At 43.1% G+C, this 19,428-nt stretch overlaps 1 protein-coding gene across 1 annotated transcript in view; it reads left to right on the plus strand.

The window, feature by feature from the left end:
* The window catches only part of LOC126419722 (NACHT and WD repeat domain-containing protein 2-like), a 561,067-nt gene that overhangs the window by 144,215 nt on the left and 397,424 nt on the right, over positions 1-19,428 (plus strand). The window contains exon 2 of the mRNA XM_050086902.1: positions 12,021-12,132. Coding sequence (XP_049942859.1) covers positions 12,021-12,132 — 112 coding nt within the window. The remainder of the gene's footprint in view (positions 1-12,020; positions 12,133-19,428) is intronic.

Below are 19,428 nucleotides of genomic sequence, written 5' to 3' on the forward strand. Positions count from 1 at the left end.
TCCACATAGTAAGTAAAATGTGGGCCAACTTTTACTGAAATTGATCCAGGGATTTAGATGTGGCCTTATATTTGTCGGTATGGAAGAGTACTCATATACCAATTATATTTTATATATTTTACACGTGTTTGTACACATACGTCACCTTTACCTATAGAAAAATTTCGCCCTGCAGTTCTGCTGCCACACTGCTCAATATTTATGACGTCATAACTCCTTAACAATGTGACATACAATGATATAATGTTCAAGGTAGATTCGCCAGTATATTTGGATACAATCTTAGAAACGTGTCTCGAATAGAGCCTGTGTTACAGATGTAATGAAACGTCGTACATGATGCGGCAGTTTCATGCATCTCAGTATTTATGACGTCATAATTCCTGAACTATATGTCTACTATATTTTGATTCTGCGTCTGCAAAATGTATCGTGAAAGTAGTTAGTAGTAAAGGAATAATAAATGAATACCTCCTGCCTGATGCGGCTGTTTCACTGCATGAACAGCGAAAATACAGTAAACTACAGTTTTTTTTCCTTTCATCATTTTATGGTGGTTATCAGCCAGAAAATGTTCCTTAAGGTTACGAAATTATATGTAAAGTTGGTAGCAGGTTACTCCGTGCTCTGACTCTGTAATACTGGATGAGTAAGGTCTGTGTACTCGCACGTCGTGTGTTCCACCACCTTTCCATCCCCACCCACACCCCATTGATAGATAGGTGATTCTTTCACGCAGACCGATCCTTTGCAGATAGTAAACGATACGTATGCCAAGGTTGGTTGGATTTGCTCTAGTGGGTTAGCAGGAAATGTGGAACATACATACATACATAAATACATCCGTTTTTATAATATGTATGGACGCTGTAGTAGCATCGTGAAATGGCTTCCTTGTACATCAAAGTGAAAGTATCTTGAAAAGCATCGAATTTGGAGTGGTTAAGCTCAGCAATATTTTCCGTTTTTATTTTCTATAACTTTATATGCATTTAATTTTCTTTCATCCATAGGGCAACTAAGATTCTGGTACACTACATGATCAAAAGTGTTTGGACACCTGTCAGATAACATTCGCCTTAGTGACCATAAAATCTCTGACTGGTGCACTTTGAACGAAGTATCTAAATATCCGTCGACGAATGGCAACTCATTCTTCCTCAAAGCCGAAACCAGAAATGTTACTGATGTCTGACATTGGGGATGGTGTGAATTCTGTGATCTAACTCATCCCAAAGATGTTCCATTGGGTTCAGGTAAGGACTACGGGTAGGATAGTCCATTTCAGGAATGTTACTGTACACAAATCATCGAATCAGTGAAGCTGCTTTATACCACGCTGCATTGTCATGCTGATAAAAAGAATCGTCTCCTCCTACGTGTTCCTCTACTATACACAGTACCGAATACTGTAAAATGTGTTCATGATCTTCCGGATTTAGCGTTTTCCTTCGTGCAATTGGGTACCACGTACTAATCACGAAAGATGCCCCCATAGCGCCACACAATCTCCTTCATACGTCAATATCCGCACTACATACACTGCCGGCCATTAAAATTGCTGCACCAAGAAGAAATGCAGATGATATACGGGTATTCATTGGACAAATTTATTATACTAGAACTGACATGTGATTACATTTTCACGCAATTTGGGTGCATAGATCCTGAGAAATCAGTACCCAGAACAACCACCTCTGGCCGTAATAACGGCCTTGATACGCCTGGGCTTTAAGTCGAACAGAGCTTGGATGGCGTGTACGGGTACAGCTGCCCATGTAGCTTCAACACGATACCACAGCTCATCAAGAGTAGTGACTGGCGTATTTTGACGAGCCAGTTACTCGGCCACTATTGACTAGACGTTTTCAATTGGTGAGAGATCTGGAGAATGTGCTGGCCAGGGCAGCATTCGAACATTTTCTGTATCCAGAAAGTCCCGTACACGACCTGCAACATGCGGTCGTGCATTATCCTGCTGAAATGTAGGGTTTCGCAGGGATCGAATGAAGGGTAGAGCCACGGGTCGTAACAAATCAGAAATGTAACGTCCACTGTTCAAAGTGCCGTCAATGCGAACAAGAGGTGACCGACGCGTGTAACCAATGGCACCCCGTACCATCATGCCAGTGTGGCGATGACGAATACACGCTTCCAATGTGCGTTCACCGCGATGTCGCCAAACACGGATGCCACCATCATGATGCTGTAAACAAAACCTGGATTCATACGAAAATATGACGTTTTGCCATTCGTGCACCCAGGTTCATCGTTGAGTACACCATCGCAGGCGCAACTGTCTGTGATGCAGTGTCAAGGGTCTCCGAGCTGATAGTCCATGCTGCTGCGAACGTCGTCGAACTGTCCGAGCAGATAGTTGTTGTCTTGCAAACGTCCCCATTTGTTGACTCAGGGATCGAGACGTGGCTGCTCGATCCGTTAAAGCAATGCGGATAAGATGCCTGTCATCTCGACTGCTAGTGATACGAGGCCATTGGGATCCAGCACGGCATTCCGTATTAGCCTCCTGAACCCACCGATTCCATATTCTGCTAATAGTCATTGGATCTCGAACAACGCGAGCAGCAATGTCGCGATACGATAAATCGCAATCGCGATAGGTTACAATCCGACCTTTATCAAAGTCGGAAACGTGACGGTACGCATTTCTCCTCCATACACGAGGAATCACAACAACGTTTCACCAGGTTACGCCGGTCAACTGCTGTTTGTGTATGAGAAATCGGTTGGAAACTTTCCTCATGTCAGCACGTTGTAGGTGTAGCCGCCTGCGTCAACCTTGTGTGAATGCTCTGAAAAGCTAATCATTTGTATATCACAGCATCTTCTTCCTGTCGGTTAAATATCGCGTTTGTAGCACGTTATCTTCGTGGTGTAGCAATTTTAATGGCCAGTAGTTTATGACGGCAGGCATTCTGCAAACCAGAACCCTTCCAGTGGACTGCCAGTGGTACAGCGTGATCCCACCGGAAGCGTCGCTTAGTCTTAAACACAGGAGTGAGGGGCTTGTGAGGAGCTGACCGATCACTGTCGCCCATTCTTTTTAACTCCCTCTTCACAGCCCACTATGCTCGCTGGACTACTGGCAGCACTTTGGAACACGTGTGTGATTCCTTCCGCTGATTCGTGGGATGTTTTGCAGACACACTTTGCAATGTTCGACGGTTTCTGTCGTCAGTTCATGCGCTCTGACTGCTCTCGTTTTCCCTGTTGCTTTACCTTCGCGTTACCACGTCATAGTGACGTGGCCAAGAGTCGACGCTGGCAGCTTTAGAAGAGTTGAACTGCCCCTGACGGATGTGTTACTCAGATGACGTCCAGAGACCAGTCCACGTTCGAAGTTGCTGAGCTCTCGTTACCGACCCATTGTGCTGTACTGCTTCTCTGTTACATGCACAATATCACTACATACTCTTATACGTGGCGTCCAATGATCAACTTCGCATTATGTAGGAGTGCCGAATGTTTTTTATACTATAGTGTATAAACAGCAGATGTTCATTCTCTGTGACATATGCACAAATGCTACAGATTCTTCTGTGACTGTCTGAAGATAAGCACAATGGTTTATAGATCGGTATAGCTCGACACTAATGACTCACATTGTCAAGAAAAATTTTTTCGTAATGTGTATACGTTCAGAAAACTCTCGCAATATGTCAAAGTTTATCTATTACCTATCTCATTAGTATATGGACATACAGTCAGATAAATTAGCCCTTCATATCACAGCTTCATTACCCTAGGTCTTGATATACTTGAGTATTGCTCATCAGTGTGGGATCCGTACCAGGTCGGATTGACAGAGGAGATAGAGAAGATCCAAAGAAGAGAGGCGCGTTTCGTCACAGGGTTATTTGGTAAGCGTGATAGCGTTACGGAGATGTGTAGGAAACTCAAGTGGCAGACTCTGCAAGAGAGGCGCTCTGCATCGCAGTGTAGCTTGCTGTCCAGGTTTCGAGAGGGTGCATTTCTGGATGAGGCAGTCGTTCTTCTCGCGAACCATACGCGACTGGAACAGGAAAGGGAGGTAATGACAGTGGGAATTAAAGTGCCCTTCGCCACACACCGTTGGGTGGCTTTCGGAGTACAAATGCAGATGTAGACACTATTGTCACAAAGCGCCTCTTATTACATAGTACTTTAAATGGAATTGGAACGCTGTGGTAGTTACCTATGAAAAGTAAATTTTCTTCCATTGACGAAATTCTGATTACATCCGTAAGCAAGAAAAGTTATCCATGTATATACGTAGAACACAAAAGTATGTTTTGCAGCAAAATGTAAATAACTGTAACGGTCTTGTTGCATATGTTTCCATATTTCCACTGAAATATCAATTTTAAGTTCAAAACTTAGTACAGTTAACATAAAATTGTTGCTGAATGGTGAGAACATGTCGAAAAGTGGGAAAATACTTTTTTAACCATTTCGACATCTTACATCTTCTCTGCAAAGAATGTCAATCCACCATCCAGCTTCGCGTTCCAGGGAATGCAGTAACCGAAAGCTAATGTGAATGTGGTGCAGGAACGAAACAGTCCACCAGAAGCCATTGCGTCGGCATCCTGCCGTATGTTTACGAAGAAGCACGACAAATATGAAATCGTAATAAACAGTCATCGTGCTGTATTCGTTCAGGGCTGAACGACTATTTATTGCGCAATGCCTATTGCAGTTACTATTAAAAATTTTTAAAAAGTCCTTTAGGAAGTTGCCCGACCGGTGTGGCCGAGCGGTTGTAGGCGCTTCAGTTCGGAACCGCGCAGCTGCTACGCAGGTTCGAATCCTGCCTCGGGCATGGATGTGTGTGATGTCCTTAGGTTAGTTAGGTTCAAGTAGTTCTAAGTCTAGGGGACTGATGACCACAGATGTTAAGTCCCATAGTGCTTAGAGCCAGCTGAACCAGTCTGCAGCTAGTGAATTAGCTTGTATTCTGGAAATGTTGTGTTTGTTTTGTATTTGTGTTTTTATTTTTTGATTGAATCTGTGCACAACGTGCATGTCTTACCCATTGTTCCTAGCTATTTGTATGATTGTACTAATTTCTTTTTCATATTTTTCTTGTTTAGTCGGATCCTGTTTAATCTATATGACATATGAGTTATTGCAGCAATGAGAACATTGCACAGAACAGAAGCATTTGGTACACTATGACTTACAAAGATAAATTAACACAAAGAGTGGTAAACATACTAAAGAAACGGGCCTTCCAAATAGCGTATAATACTGTCAAAATACTCCAATGAAACTTAAGCCAACCTACAACCAAGAGATATATATTCCAGGGATCAGGAATATTCAAACTTGAAGTCAAAGTTGTGATAAAATATACGTAGGGATGACATGCAGGAATTCTAAAGCACAGTAGAAAGAAAGCATCTGGTGTTGGAAGTACACACACACACACACACACACACACACACACACACGCACACACACACACAATCAATCAGATCACTGATATCACAAGAAAAAGGAAATCAGTCGAAAGATGGCAATGTTATTTGATCTTTGGCAGTTACATCAGACAGTCGGCAACACAAGCCAAAACATAGCATCCAAACAAGCGTTCAGCTCCTAGTGCTGTGAAGTGTGGAAAAGAAAAAACCCGAAATGGCAATTCTAAAAGGAACAACGCCAAAAACGGAACTAAAACACAGCATGTAGGAAATCATCCACGGAACCTCTAAGTAGAATTTAAAATATTACTACGCCATAGAAAAACCAAACATCAGAACTATTTACAACCTATATATACATTGTCCTAAAATGTAAACCAAATAGTAAGTATATGTACGTATTCCAGGCCACTGAAGATGCCTTGCAGAGAATAAAGGTGAAACGCGTATGGCACGAAAAATGTGTTTCATTCAATTGCACTTAGACGGTCGACAAGTAAAACTAACAGTATACAGTATTATTACACGCAACTGAGGAATACGCGACTGCAAAAGTTGCAGATATTGTTGTAACCGTGTGTGGGCTCTTGCATTTACCAATCCTATGCGAAATCTGGTAAGAGGCTAAAAGGGCCTTAGAAGTCACATTCGGCGTCTCGGCAAAGTTGTTCTTGGTAGACAGTAAAATACTACTTTGGTTAAAGATTCTTTTGGTTTTCCCGTTAATGCATGATGTTTTACCTCGAGACGTTTTTTTGATTTGTTAGACTTCATTGTATCAGGAGCAGAAACGTTGTTCACTATCAATTGTAAGTTTAGTGAAGCTTAACGGTAAATACAGGCTGTCTCGAAAAACCAAATTAACGCTTTGAATGAATATAAAAACTTTGCTTATGAATGTACAGCAAATTTAAAGGCTTCAATTAGAGAAGGAAAATGTACTTAAAGAAACATGTTCGCAAATGTTCAGATTGATGACCGTCATTCTCCAGCCAAAGTTGATAATGCGAACCCATGGATTCGGTAAAGCCGCGACACGGTTCTTTTGTAATTTCGCGATATTGTCGTTCAGCTTATAATTTCAGTGCATAAGTTCTGGGATTGTGCGATAAACTCTGTTCTTCAGGTATCCCCATAAAAAAGTCTATTGGCGTGTGGTCTGAGGAACGGGCAGGGTATGCAGTGCCACTCCATCATCCAGTCCACGTGTTTCGGAAAGCTGTATCGAGGTGAGCTCTTAACGTCGCGATGGTAGAGGAGAGGTGTTCCATCTTGCTGGAAGTAAATCTCGTCATCATCAAACATCTCCTCAAAGTACCATTTACAGAATTGATCTCTCTGGTCTGGATCGTCTTCATCGAAAGGATGGATTACTGTTGGTATGTACCATTCCAACGTAGACGCTTCAAAATGCGATGGACGCTATCTTTTGAGATGTGCGTCTTCCGAGACATTTGTCTTAGAGATTTGTGTGGTGATCGAATGAGGGTTTACCGCACTTGATCTCCTTTTTTATGACTCGTGGATGTACATGGTCGTCGAGAACGTTTGTTATTGACGTTGTGAACGGTTTCATTTGCTTCATATTTGTGTCTGATGCGAGCAAAAATCCGAAGCGTTGGTGGTGGTTTATCGAAGTTCCTTTTGAACCATCTTTACACTTCTGGAACATTTTCGGCTTTCCAATAACATTTACCGGCAAACTTCCAATCTATCATAAGTTGTTCTCCTGTTATTCTGTTCCATTAGGTACACCTGAAAAAACGAAGTCATCACGTTATGGACAGTCAAAGTGTTAGTACATTTTTGGAGACACCCTGTAGTTCTCACCATACCTTCTGTTTTTCGATTTTGGAGTATCGCCTTCCCCTCCGCTAGCTGATGGCCGATTGGTGTCTGGAAGTTTGTCACTAACAAGAAACCGTTTGATACAGTACCCAAGTCCTCGTTGCGAAGTCTGGAAAACTTTAACGAGGCCTCGAGCTAACACGAGTCAAACCTTGTACTGCACGCGATAGTTACGGACACAGCGGTCAAAGTGCAGCCGGCAACGGGCGTTTCCGCAGACGGCCAACGTCGCTCAGTCCTGCTGGTCGTTTCAGACAATGCTAAAACTATGGCCACCCTTGTGCGCTATACGCCCTCTCCCTTTCCCTTCGTTCTCCATTTGGAATCGCGCACCCCACAATCTGAGAACCCAATGCTGCGGAGTGTAAAATCAGTAGGGAAGGCTGGAATAAATCTAAGAAATAATTGATGACATAAGGTGTAACTGCTGCTCTCAGATGAAGACGTTGGCATAGGGAACTAATTCTTGGCGGGACGAGTCAAAGCATTTCGAATGTCCAAACGAAAGGATTAAAAAAGTGTAAAAAATAAGAAACGATAATTTGTGATGCATGATGTTTCAGTTAAATTTCGTGACTTAATAGTACATGTTTAAAGCAAGACGAACAGTAAACTACTTTCAATAAAAGAACTGGTGACAAATAATACACAACGACACAAACCGTAGGGGTAGTTACATTGCAATAGCAGCGGAGACTTCAAGTGCGAACATAAGTAATTACCTAGGTTTGAAATACTTCACAGATTCACAGTGACTACAGATACTGGTTAGCTTCTTTTGGGCCATTAAATATCGACCATCTTATACTATAGATCATTTAAGCAGAAATTAATAATGACCGCCGTATATCTAAACCTAAGCAATGACGCAGAACACGCACTAACCGGCAAACAGTTCTTGTTGTTACCATCATCCTGTGTACCTCTATGAGGTCTCTGCTCGCCGAATAACCAAATTACGACATGTGATCTGAGGCTTTCCCGGCGAATGTGCTGTATCTTAGGTTCTCGGGTGTCCAGCCGGATCCGATCGTCGAAGTTCCACGATATTTCGGCGAATAACCGTTCCGCCATCATCAGGTGGTGGTGATGGAATGATCTGTCTGCGCTGTGTCCGTGGTATTTATGTCCTCGGGGTCCCGAGTCGTACCCCGGCTCGGGCGGCCGGCGGGACGCCGTGTGGTGGGAGGCGGGTGGGGGTAGCTGCAGCCACGCCCGGTGGTAGGCGCAGTCCATCTCCGTCCGCCGTGGCGGAAGGATCTCGCGTCCGCTCGCGCCGTTGCTCTTTGATGGTGTTTAATAATGGTTTCCAGGCCTTGCTAAGTTGAAACCCGGTGTCCCTGTTAATGAGGTTATCTGTTACTCGAATTTCTATGGCCTCTTTGTAGATACTGTCCCAGTAGGCACTTGTGGCCGTCAGGATTTTTGTCTCTTGAAATTTCGCTGTGTGTCCGGTTTCAACGCAGTGTTCTGCTATGGCCGAATGGCTGGGTTGGTGTAAGCGGGTGTGACGTTCGTGTTCCTTGCATCGGTCCTCGACCGTGCGAACTGTTTGGCCGATGTAGGATTTGCCACAGTCGCACAGGATTTTGTATACGCCCGCTTTCTTAAGGCCTACGTCATCTTTTGCCGTTCCTAGTAGGTCACGAATCTTTGCTGGTGGCCGGACGACTGTGTCAATCTTGTGTCACCTTAACAGTCTCCATATTTTTGACGACACGTTGCCAGCAAACGGCAGAAAGGCCAAAGCTTGCTTCTCTTCTTCGGGTTGTTCTTCATCTCGGTTCTTGCTGCACTTCTGTTGTCGGAACGCCCATTGGACTTGGCTGTTGCCATACCCATTCTTGCGGAACACGGTCTCCAGGTGTATGAGCTCTGTTGTCAAGTTCTGTTCATCAGAGATCGAGTGTGCTCTGTGTACCAAGGTGTTGAGCATTCCATTAAGCTGCGCCGGACGGTGGCAGCTGCAGGCATGTAGGTACAGATCAGTGTGTGTAGGCTTTCGGTACACACTGTGACCCAGTGAGCCATCAGACCTACGTTCCACTAGGACATGAAGAAAGGGTAGTTTTCCATCTTTCTCAGTCTCCATGGTGAACTGAATGATACTGTGGACCGAATTTAGATGTTGTAGAAAAATCTGTAGCTGTTCCTGTCCATGTGGCCAGATGACGAAAATGTCGTCCACGTAGCTTCTGTAACGACAGCTTCTGTAACATTTGTAACCGTCAATATCATTGAGATACAGAACGAGAGTGGAGGCTGGACGTTGACCCAAGAGAAAGTATGAACAGAATCTGTCAGCTGTCACGTATTGTTATACAGTGATACAGCGAGCCACGCACATTTTTTCCAAACTGTTATGTTTGCTAACGTTGATCACTTTGAGTAAATTCATTTCTCTGACGTGGCAGAATCTAGTATTTTGCCCCTAGAGCGCAATAACTAGTATAATTTCAGGGTGATAATTATTGAACTATATGAAAAAAAACGTAAATTAGTTACAAGCTACGGTGTGCACTCACTTTATTCAACATGTAAAGGTCACTACAGATATTCGAATTTAGGTTATGACATGTTCGATGTGCCTGCCATCATTTAGCGATGATGTGGTGTGGCGCAGACGAATAGTGAAATTCTGCATGACCCATTGAATTTACGGATCTTAGATGCTGTCCATGACCTCCTGAATAGCTGTTCTCAGCTCAGAAATCGTTCTGTTATTGCTGTACACCTTTTCTTTAGTATAGGGCCACAAACAGGAGCCGCATGTGTTCAGGTCCGGGGAATATGATGGGCAATCGAGGCCCATGCCAGTGGCCTCTGGGTACAGCACAGCCAGAATGCGGTCCCCAAAGTTATCCTCCAGGTCATCAAACACTCTTCTGCTTCGATGGGGTCGAGCTCCAGCTTGATTGAACCACATATTGTTGAAATCACGTTCACTTTGGATAATGGGCATGAAATCATCTTCCTAAACCTCACCGTGAAATCATGGAATATCGAATCAATTATTCAACTACTGGACATTGCACGCCACACAGTTACCTGTTGAGGGTGAAGAGTCTCTGTCCCCAAAATGCGCCAATTTTGCTTATTGACGATCCCACCCAAATGACAGCAGCCTTCGTCTCTAAACCAAACTACGCATGCGCCTATTAATTCCCATCATGCCCCGGTGCTAACCGTGCAGTTTGAACGTCCTAAAAACAACCCGTTCAGAAGTTATCAGTTATCGATCAGTAATTGTCACCCAGTAAAGTACCAATTTTAAGTCGCAACGGTTTAAATGCCCTGACATCAAATTTAAAAGTGCAACATAACCTCTGAGCTCCGATGCAGTTGAGAAAGGAAGTTTAATAGTGTTTCTGGGTCACCTTCTTTCTCCTTGTAGAGGGTGTTTCAAAAAGGACTTTACAATCTTAAAAACTCATTTAAATTTATTGACAGAAGATATTCTTCTTTTGGTAATCAGTCTACTGACTGGTTTGATGCGGCCCGCCACGAATTCCTTTCCTTTGCTAACCTCTTCATCTCAGAGTAGCACTTGCAACCTACGTCCTCAATTATTTGATTGACGTATTCCAATCTCTGTCTTCCTCTACAGTTTTTGCCCTCTACAGCTCCCTCTAGTACCATGGAAGTCATTCCCTAATGTCTTAGCAGATGTCCTATCATCCTGTCCCTTCTCCTTATCAGTGTTTTCTACATATTCCTTTCCTCTCCGATTCTGCGTAGAACCTCCTCATTCCTTACCTTATCAGTCCACCTAATTTTCAACATTCGTCTATAGCACCACATCTCAAATGCTTCGATTCTCTTCTGTTCCGGTTTTCCCACAGTCCATGTTTCACTACCATACAATGCTGTACTCCAGACGTACATCCTCAGAAACTTCTTCCTCAAATTAAGGCCGGAATTTGATATTAGCAGACTTCTCTTGGCCAGAAATGCCTTTTTTTCCATAGCGAGTCTGCTTTTGATGTCCTCCTTGCTCCGTCCGTCATTGGTTATTTTACTGCCTAGGTAGCAGAATTCCTTAACTTCATTGACTTCGTGACCATCAATCCTGATGTTAAGTTTCTCGCTGTTCTCATTTCTACTGCTTCAAGATATAGGGCAGGGTTTAGTGTTATTTTGTAGGTAAAAACACTGTTTTTTAAAAAATATATAGCCTGAGTCCATCCAAATGGTTACTAGAGTTTTGTGTAAACATTTGAGGTAAATTGGTCAATAATAATTAACTACATTAATCTTTTATACAATATCTATATATAACATAGATATTAAAAATGTAGCTTATGTGTTAATTAGAGTAGCACGTAAAAATTTGAAGTAAATCGGTCAAGAACACACAACCATCGTCATAGTAGTAAACGGCGTTATGTCGATCATCACCGCAGTCGTGATCATCACGATCATCATAGTCATCACATCAAGATACCTGGCATGATCATGATCATGATAACAATTATGGTGATCAGCATGTCGAGACCATCACAACAATGACAACTGTCGGAATCATGGTCGTCACAACGATCATTGTCATCACGATCATTACCGTTACGTTCATCACCATAGTAATCGACACCATCATTATCATCGTCACCGTGGTCATCATTTTCTCCTGACCCATCTTTCAGAAATTTAATATGGTATACGAGGAGTTATACGAGAGAACAGATGAGATGTGTACTAGTTTACAGACGTGTGGATCACAGTTGTGTATTTAGGTCTGTTGCGTTGCAGGTGAGGATGAGCGGTGAGGAGGCGGTGTGGGACGTGCTGCAGGGTCACGTGACCGCTGCGCGCAGGCCCGCCCCCCGGCTGCTCAAGGTGTTCATCGCCTCCACCAGGACCGGTGAGTGACACGCGTTCTACTTGCCACAGCGCTGCACGCAAAGCTGCCGCTGTATCGCAATACACTACAGTGAATCTGCGTTATAAGGTACCGGTCTGATAAGCTTTGTTGTCCAACTGAAATCCTCTCTTCATCAAATGAATTTCTGTATATTCGGTCTAATATGGGGCCACTCTAGCTGTATAAAGGGGAACTGAGTCGGAGCAGTATTTTCTGTGCAATTGAGGGCCCCACTTAGGATGCCACAAGCTGTGGTGTCGCATCACGCCTTAGAGCTTACGTATATTCCAGCAGTCCAGTGGAATCAAAATACGGTAAAACAGGCATATTCACTAATTTTGTATTTCGTCAGAAAATCTGTAGCTACACCGATCATCTAATACAGCTATTACATCGCTTCTTGAATGTACCAGTATTTTTTGATTTCAGAACCGTTGGAGTATACATTATTTCTTTACTTGACAAACAGAAAATTAACTACAGGAAAATTGGAGAGGAAAGAAAATTTTCGTCCCATAGACTCATATGAACAATGTTGTATGATATTTTCCTAATTTTTATTTTCATTTTTCGAAAATAGGGGATGTTGTTTGTTAGCAGCTTTTCCAGTTTGAGGTACAGGCTCTAACCACACATACAAAGAAACAAGAAATGTATTCCCGTATTCTTTCTCGTCTTAATGCACAGTTTCTCCTGTATTTCTCGTGCAAATGTTTAAAACAGTTTCTCTTGCGAACAAAGAACAGCACAGTGTTACGTCTCCTGCAGTATATCCGAGTGAGTAAATGCGGCTCCTTCGTATAGCTCCATATTCAGGTAAGTGGTCTATATTTCCATGTATTACGTCCTTCTCAAGCAAAGGAGCCACTACCTTCTTTTCCTCAACATACTGCGCTGTGTCACTTATGGTCAAACCATTAACAGTATCTGCTCGGGACTGCTGCAGAGACGTGTTCGTGTCATCAGTTTCGCGACGATATACAAGCCAAGAATTCATTGCACAGCGATAGAAGGCAAAGTCACTTAGATGCAGAATGGATCATTTCGATTTGCGTGTTGTTCTGTATAGTTACACAAGCACACCAGTCAAGTCCAGTCCTCCGGTGTTTGACCTACTGTCTGACAATTTTGGAACATGCGACATCAGTTTTTGACCGGTATTACTCTTTCGTCATTTCGCTGCAAACACACGGTGCCCTTTCATTCATTTTTCCTCGACATAAGATTAACTGCGGAGGAAGAGCAGATTAGAAAAATACGTAAGGCACCTGTGCCCTAAAGCAACAACCAATTACCTACCAGAAAAAAAGGCAAAGACCTCCATTTCTCTTCTCCTGTAGCGTCTTCCGGAAACTGGAAGAAAAATGTAGGACAATGTCAAAAGGCCAGGTACCTGTGGACTATTATTTGACATCATATCAATGTAAAACTCAGACACGAAGTCGGACCGACCCCAGGCAGGTACAGAAATTTGTCTGATTTGCTGTGTAATACACACTGGTGGCGTGAGCCGTACGCAATAAGAATATCTTCGTGTGTCCTCATGCGTACCGACTGTGACGGCTACTGATGAGATCATTCCAGATCAGAAGAGGTTACACTGTAACACGACTGTGTGTGGGATCGTCAGTTGAAAAGTGGCGTGACGCCCACAACACAATTACTCAGCCCTATTAAAATTTCCCCTCCGGCTCTCTACTAATTCCGCCGTAATTAGTAACTGCGAAAGGCGAGCCACAAAATTAATTATAATGAGTGAAAATTGATTTTGTTTTGAATTAATTGAAAAAATTGCGACTACTCTGGAGTTAAATTTCGAATTTATTTTTGTCGGCGATCTGTTATTCAATACATACTCGTAGTTCTGGAAATGAAAATCCCCTTTTCAAAACGTGTTTACTGTACTTAATATGGCGTGAAACTATGTACATCCCGCAGGTCGAACATTATGCGATATTTATTTAATAACTGCTGTTCTTTCCGAGGTGTTTTACAGTACGTAGCAAGTTTCTTACTGATGACGTTTTGTTCCAGTCAGGAGCGGCGAAGGATAAATGTTTGTCTGTATGCCTTCGCAGGCGTCCTGACATTGGTCTTGCTTTTTGATTTAAATGTACGACAGTAACAACGAAAACGTTTTCCAAGCTGTCATGTTTACTTGATCCCTTAAAGGTACACACCGGGCTTTGGAAAGGCGGATTTCTGTGAATAAATCCTGGAGACAGAAGCAGGCTGCTGCTGAATGACGTGGACCTCTTGCTCAACGTACGGATCAAAAAAAAAAAAAAAAAAACAAGAACAATATCCACTAACTTCTCTGTTCGGAGCTGCTTCAGACTGGCTGAATTTTCTCGTAAGTTTTCGAGCAAACCTAAGTAGTCCATCTGCCCGCCTGACAGCTGGTATTTTGTGTGCGATGCGGATCACATATCTAACAAAAGCCGCACCCGCATAGATAAACGGTGACCCTTGAGACCCATTTGAACATTATTTCTTTTATGTCGTTTTTTATCCATTAGCGAGTTACAGTGACTAACATATTCTACGAGCAATAAATAATGAAGTTTCTGGTACAAAATGTGATGTAATGAAAATCACACATAAAATAGGCTGGCAAATTTGGGTAAAAAAACGAAAAAAACAATTACATTGTGTTTTCTGAAAGCCTTAACGTAGAAGTAGTTGCGCTAATCTGTTAATATTCGAAACAAATACGTGGAATGAGTCACGATAGCGATGAACTTCTGTGAATAACGCTTTTTGTATTGCGTTATGATAATTTTCGTCTCCAAGTCGCAGTTGTGTTTCGGTTTCTGATGATGGCACAGCTGAAACATTTCTTGAAATGTTATAATAAATAAGAAAAGTCATTAAGCAATCTAGACAGTACTAGTCGCAATAGACTCTCTTTAATATTTCCAAAAATCAGCTATAAATAGAAAGTGCTGCGTTTCATACGAATTATATTTTAGTTTTGTTTATGGCTTGAACTTCGAACGTGCGCGATAGAGTCTGCAATTATATCATCCAAAGCAACGTCCTAAACTGAATAATTACAGATTCATACATTCAAAAAGCAGAAAAAATAAGAATTAATGACCACTTTTACCAAAGTATTGATAGAAATTGATTTCAAATCGATGGTTATTTATCTGTTAATTGTCGTAGACTAATCAAGGTATTCCAATGTTGTTGGAAGTATAACTCAGCAACAGCATTTATTTAGGAAATTAACAAAATGGTAGAAAGAAACAATGTTCACCACTGGTAATAGATATAGTGGAACATTCTTAAGAATAAAGTACGAAAGTTCACAGCGTTTCTTTGCAGAAATGTAACTAATCAGCCTTATGGGCAGAATGAATGAAACGACATGAGGGGTGATCAGTGTTATAAGTTAAAGCATCAGCAGTACACTGACTGCAAAACTGCAGCCACCTTGTTTTGCAGTTCATTTCGCAGCAGCTGCTTTTTTTCAGTGCAGCACCTGCCTTGCACTGGCTTAATACAGGTGCATAGTTGTCATTAATCCCTCCGACTATAATTGAAATAATATTTTTATCTTCTTCTGTTCAGAACACGGAATTACTATGTGATTCTTTATAAACTAGCAGAATCATTGAGCTGTGCAAAAAATGTATTATCTGTACATAATTTGGAATTGCTCTGTGTCGCGTTAATAACTTGAACTGAAACGAAATTTTTACAAAGTAGGGGTGAGTACATTCTAATACTTAAAAAAAAGCAGTGTACGTGAAAAATTTAGAAAGTGAAACTCATGTTCAAAGAGCTGGAAGTTAGGACCACTCTTGCATAACTTTTATGGTAAAGAATCATTAAAAATACATGACTCAGTTAATGAAGTGCGTAAAATGATGCAAGAGGAATTGTACCAATGTTCAACACGCAGACAAGATGATGAGATGTTGTAGGGCACTGGATACCTCCAAATATCATGTCGCCGTAGTGCAGCACCTCGACATGGCACGGGCTGAGTCAGTCATTGGAATTCCCCTGCAGAAATGCTCATCCGTGTTAAATATAGACGTAGGCTTCCGCGACTATTGTTACAGTCAATACATTTTTTTCTGGGTCTGTGAAAAAACTGCCGACGTTTCGGTCACTGTTGCAAGTGACCTTCTTCAGTGTGTTTTAGTTTACCGAAGGAGGTCACTTCTGCATGTAACGTGAAGAAGATTGCTTCTATAGCCGTCCAAATACGCGAAAGTATTGCCAGTGAAGGAATCTGGGCAAGCAGTGACTTCTCGATTTCGTCCGATAAATGTTCGATGGGATTCATGTCAGTCGATTCGCTAGAATTGTCGAGAATGTTCTTCAAAGCAATGGCGAACAGTTTTGGACCGGTTATATGGCTCACTGCCGTTCTTATACAGGTTGTGACAAAAAGGTACGGTCAAACTTTCAGGAAACATTCCTCACACACACAGAAAGTAAATATGTTGTGTGGACATGTGTCCGGAAACGCTTTCTTTCCACGTTAGAGCTCATTTTATTACTTCTCTTCAAATGATATTAATCATGGAATGGAAACACACAGCAACAGGACGTAGCAGCGTGACTTCAAACACTTTGTGACAGGAAATGTTCAAAATGTCCTCCGTTAGCAAGGATACATGAAACCACCCTCCGTCGCATGGAATCCCTGATGCGCTGATGCTGCCCTGGAGAATGGCGTATTGTATCACAGCCGTCCACAATACGAGCACGAACAGTCTCTACATTTGGTACCGGGCTTGCGTAGACAAGAGCTTTCAAATGCCCCCATAAATGAAAGTCAAGAGGGTTGAGCTCAGGTGAGCGTGGAGGCCATGGAATTGGTCCGCCTCTACCAATCCATCGGTCACCGAATCTGTTGTTGAGAAGCGTACGATCACTTCGACTGAAATTTGCAGGAGCTCCATCGTGCATGAACCACATGTTGTGTCGTACTTGTAAAGGCACATGTTCTAACAGCACAGGTAGAGTATCACGTATGAAATCATGATAACGCGCTCCATTGAGCGTAGGTGGAAGAACATGGGGCCCAATCAAGACATCACCAACAATGCCTGCCCAAACGTTCACAGAAAATCTGTGTTGATGACGTGATTGCACAATTGCGTGCGGATTCTCGTCAGCCCACACATGTTGATTGTGAAAGTTTACAATTTAATCACGTTGGAATGAAGCGTCATCCGTAAAGAGAACATTAGCACTGAAATGAGGATTGACACATTGTTGGATGAACCATTCGCAGAACTGTACCCGTGGAGGCCAATCAGCTGCTAATAGTGCCTGCACACGCTGTACATGGTACGGAAACAACTGGTTCTCCCGTAGCACTCTCCATACAGAGACGTGGTAAACGTTACCTTGTACAGCAGCAACTTCTCTGACGCTGACATTAGGGTTATCGTCAACTGCACGAAGAATAGCTCGTCCATTGCAGTCGTCGTTCAAGGTCCTTCCCAGTCGCGAGTCATAAGCTGGAATGTTCCGTGCTCGCCGGCCGAAGTGGCCGTGCGTTTACAGGCGCTGCAGTCTGGAACCGCAAGACCGCTACGGTCGCAGGTTCGAATCCTGCCTCGGGCATGGATGTTTGTGATGTCCTTAGGTTAGTTAGGTTTAACTAGTTCTAAGTTCTAGGGGTCTAATGACCTCAGCAGTTGAGTCCCATAGTGCTCAGAGCCATTTTTGTTCCGTGCTCCCTAAGACGCCGATCAATTGCTTCGAACGTCTTCCTGTCGGGACACCTTCGTTCTGGAAATCTGTCTCGATACAAACGTACCGCGCCACGGCTATTGCCCCGTGCTAATCCATACATCAAATGGGCATCTGCCAACTTCGCATTTGTAAACATTGCACTGACTGCAAAACCACGTTCGTGACGAACACTAACCTGTTGATGCTACGTACTGATGTGCTTGATGCTAGTACTGTAGAGCAATCAGTCGCATGTCAACACAAGCACCGAAGTCAACATTACCTTCCTTCAATTGGCCCAACTGGCGATGAATCGAGGAAGTACAGTACATACTGACGAAACTAAAATGAGCTCTAACATGGAAATTAAGCGTTTCCGGACACATGTCCACATAACATCTATTCTTTATTTGTGTGTGTGGAATGTTTCCTGAAAGTTTGGCCGTACCTTTTTGTAACACCCTGTATGTACCGTCTTTATCTGTGGACACTAGTTCCATTAATGGCTGCAAATGGTCTCCAAGTAGCCGAACATAATCATTTCCTGACAATGGTCGGTTCAGTTGGACGAGAGGACCCAGCCCACTCCATGTAAAATATAGCCAACACCATCATGGAGCCAAATTGACAAATTAGGCCCACAGCTTCGTGGGGTCTGCCCCACACTCGAACTCGACGATCAACTCTTGCAAAATGAAAGTCGGGATTCATCTGACGAGGCCACAGTTTTCCGGTCGAACCGATATGGTCACGGGCACAGGAGAGGAGCAGCAGGCGATGTCGTGCTGTTTTAGCAAAGGCGCTCGCGTCGGCCGTCCGCTGCCGTAGTCCCTTCACACCAAATTTGCCCGCAGTTTCCTGGTACATACGCTCGTCGTACATTCCGCATTGATTTCTGCGGTTAGTTCACGCCAAGTTGCTTGTCTGTTAGCTCTGACAACTCTACGCAAACGTCGCTACTCTGGGCCGTTAAGAGAAGGTCGTCGATCACTGCGTTATCTGTGGTGAGAGGCAACAGCTCGACACGCTTTTGACACAGTGAACCTCGGGTTACTGAATTCCATGTCGATTTCCGGAATGGAATGTTCCATCGTGTAGCTCCAGTTACCATTCCGAGTCCACAATCTGTCATTTCCCGTCGTTCGGACATTATCGCATCGGAAAGCTGTCCACGTGAATTACCAGCATACAAATGACAGCTCCTCGGAGACACTGCCCTTTTATACCCTGTGTACGCCATGCTACCGTTATCTGTATATGAGCATATCGCTAGCGCATGACTTCTGACACATCACGCTAGCATTAAAGGAAGTTCACAGGGACGGTACAGTGCAAAGACGTACTGTAGAAGGAAAAGAGACTACGAAGATGATAGGGCATAGCAGAAACAAGGAGAGCGACTTTCTCGATATAAAAAATTTTCATATCAGTGACGCATCTTTACACAAGATACGTGATCCGAGGGAAGCGGTAGTAGGTGATAGGCATACACAGAAATTTGTGGAAAAATTTCTTAGCAGTTCAAGGGGCAAGATATCTCACACAAAAGCAACGCGAATACAGATGTATGATGCAGGAGGGGCTAAATTTTGT

The sequence above is a fragment of the Schistocerca serialis genome, chromosome 9 (genome assembly GCF_023864345.2).
Source record: "Schistocerca serialis cubense isolate TAMUIC-IGC-003099 chromosome 9, iqSchSeri2.2, whole genome shotgun sequence".
In the NCBI taxonomy this organism is placed as follows: domain Eukaryota; kingdom Metazoa; phylum Arthropoda; class Insecta; order Orthoptera; family Acrididae; genus Schistocerca; species Schistocerca serialis.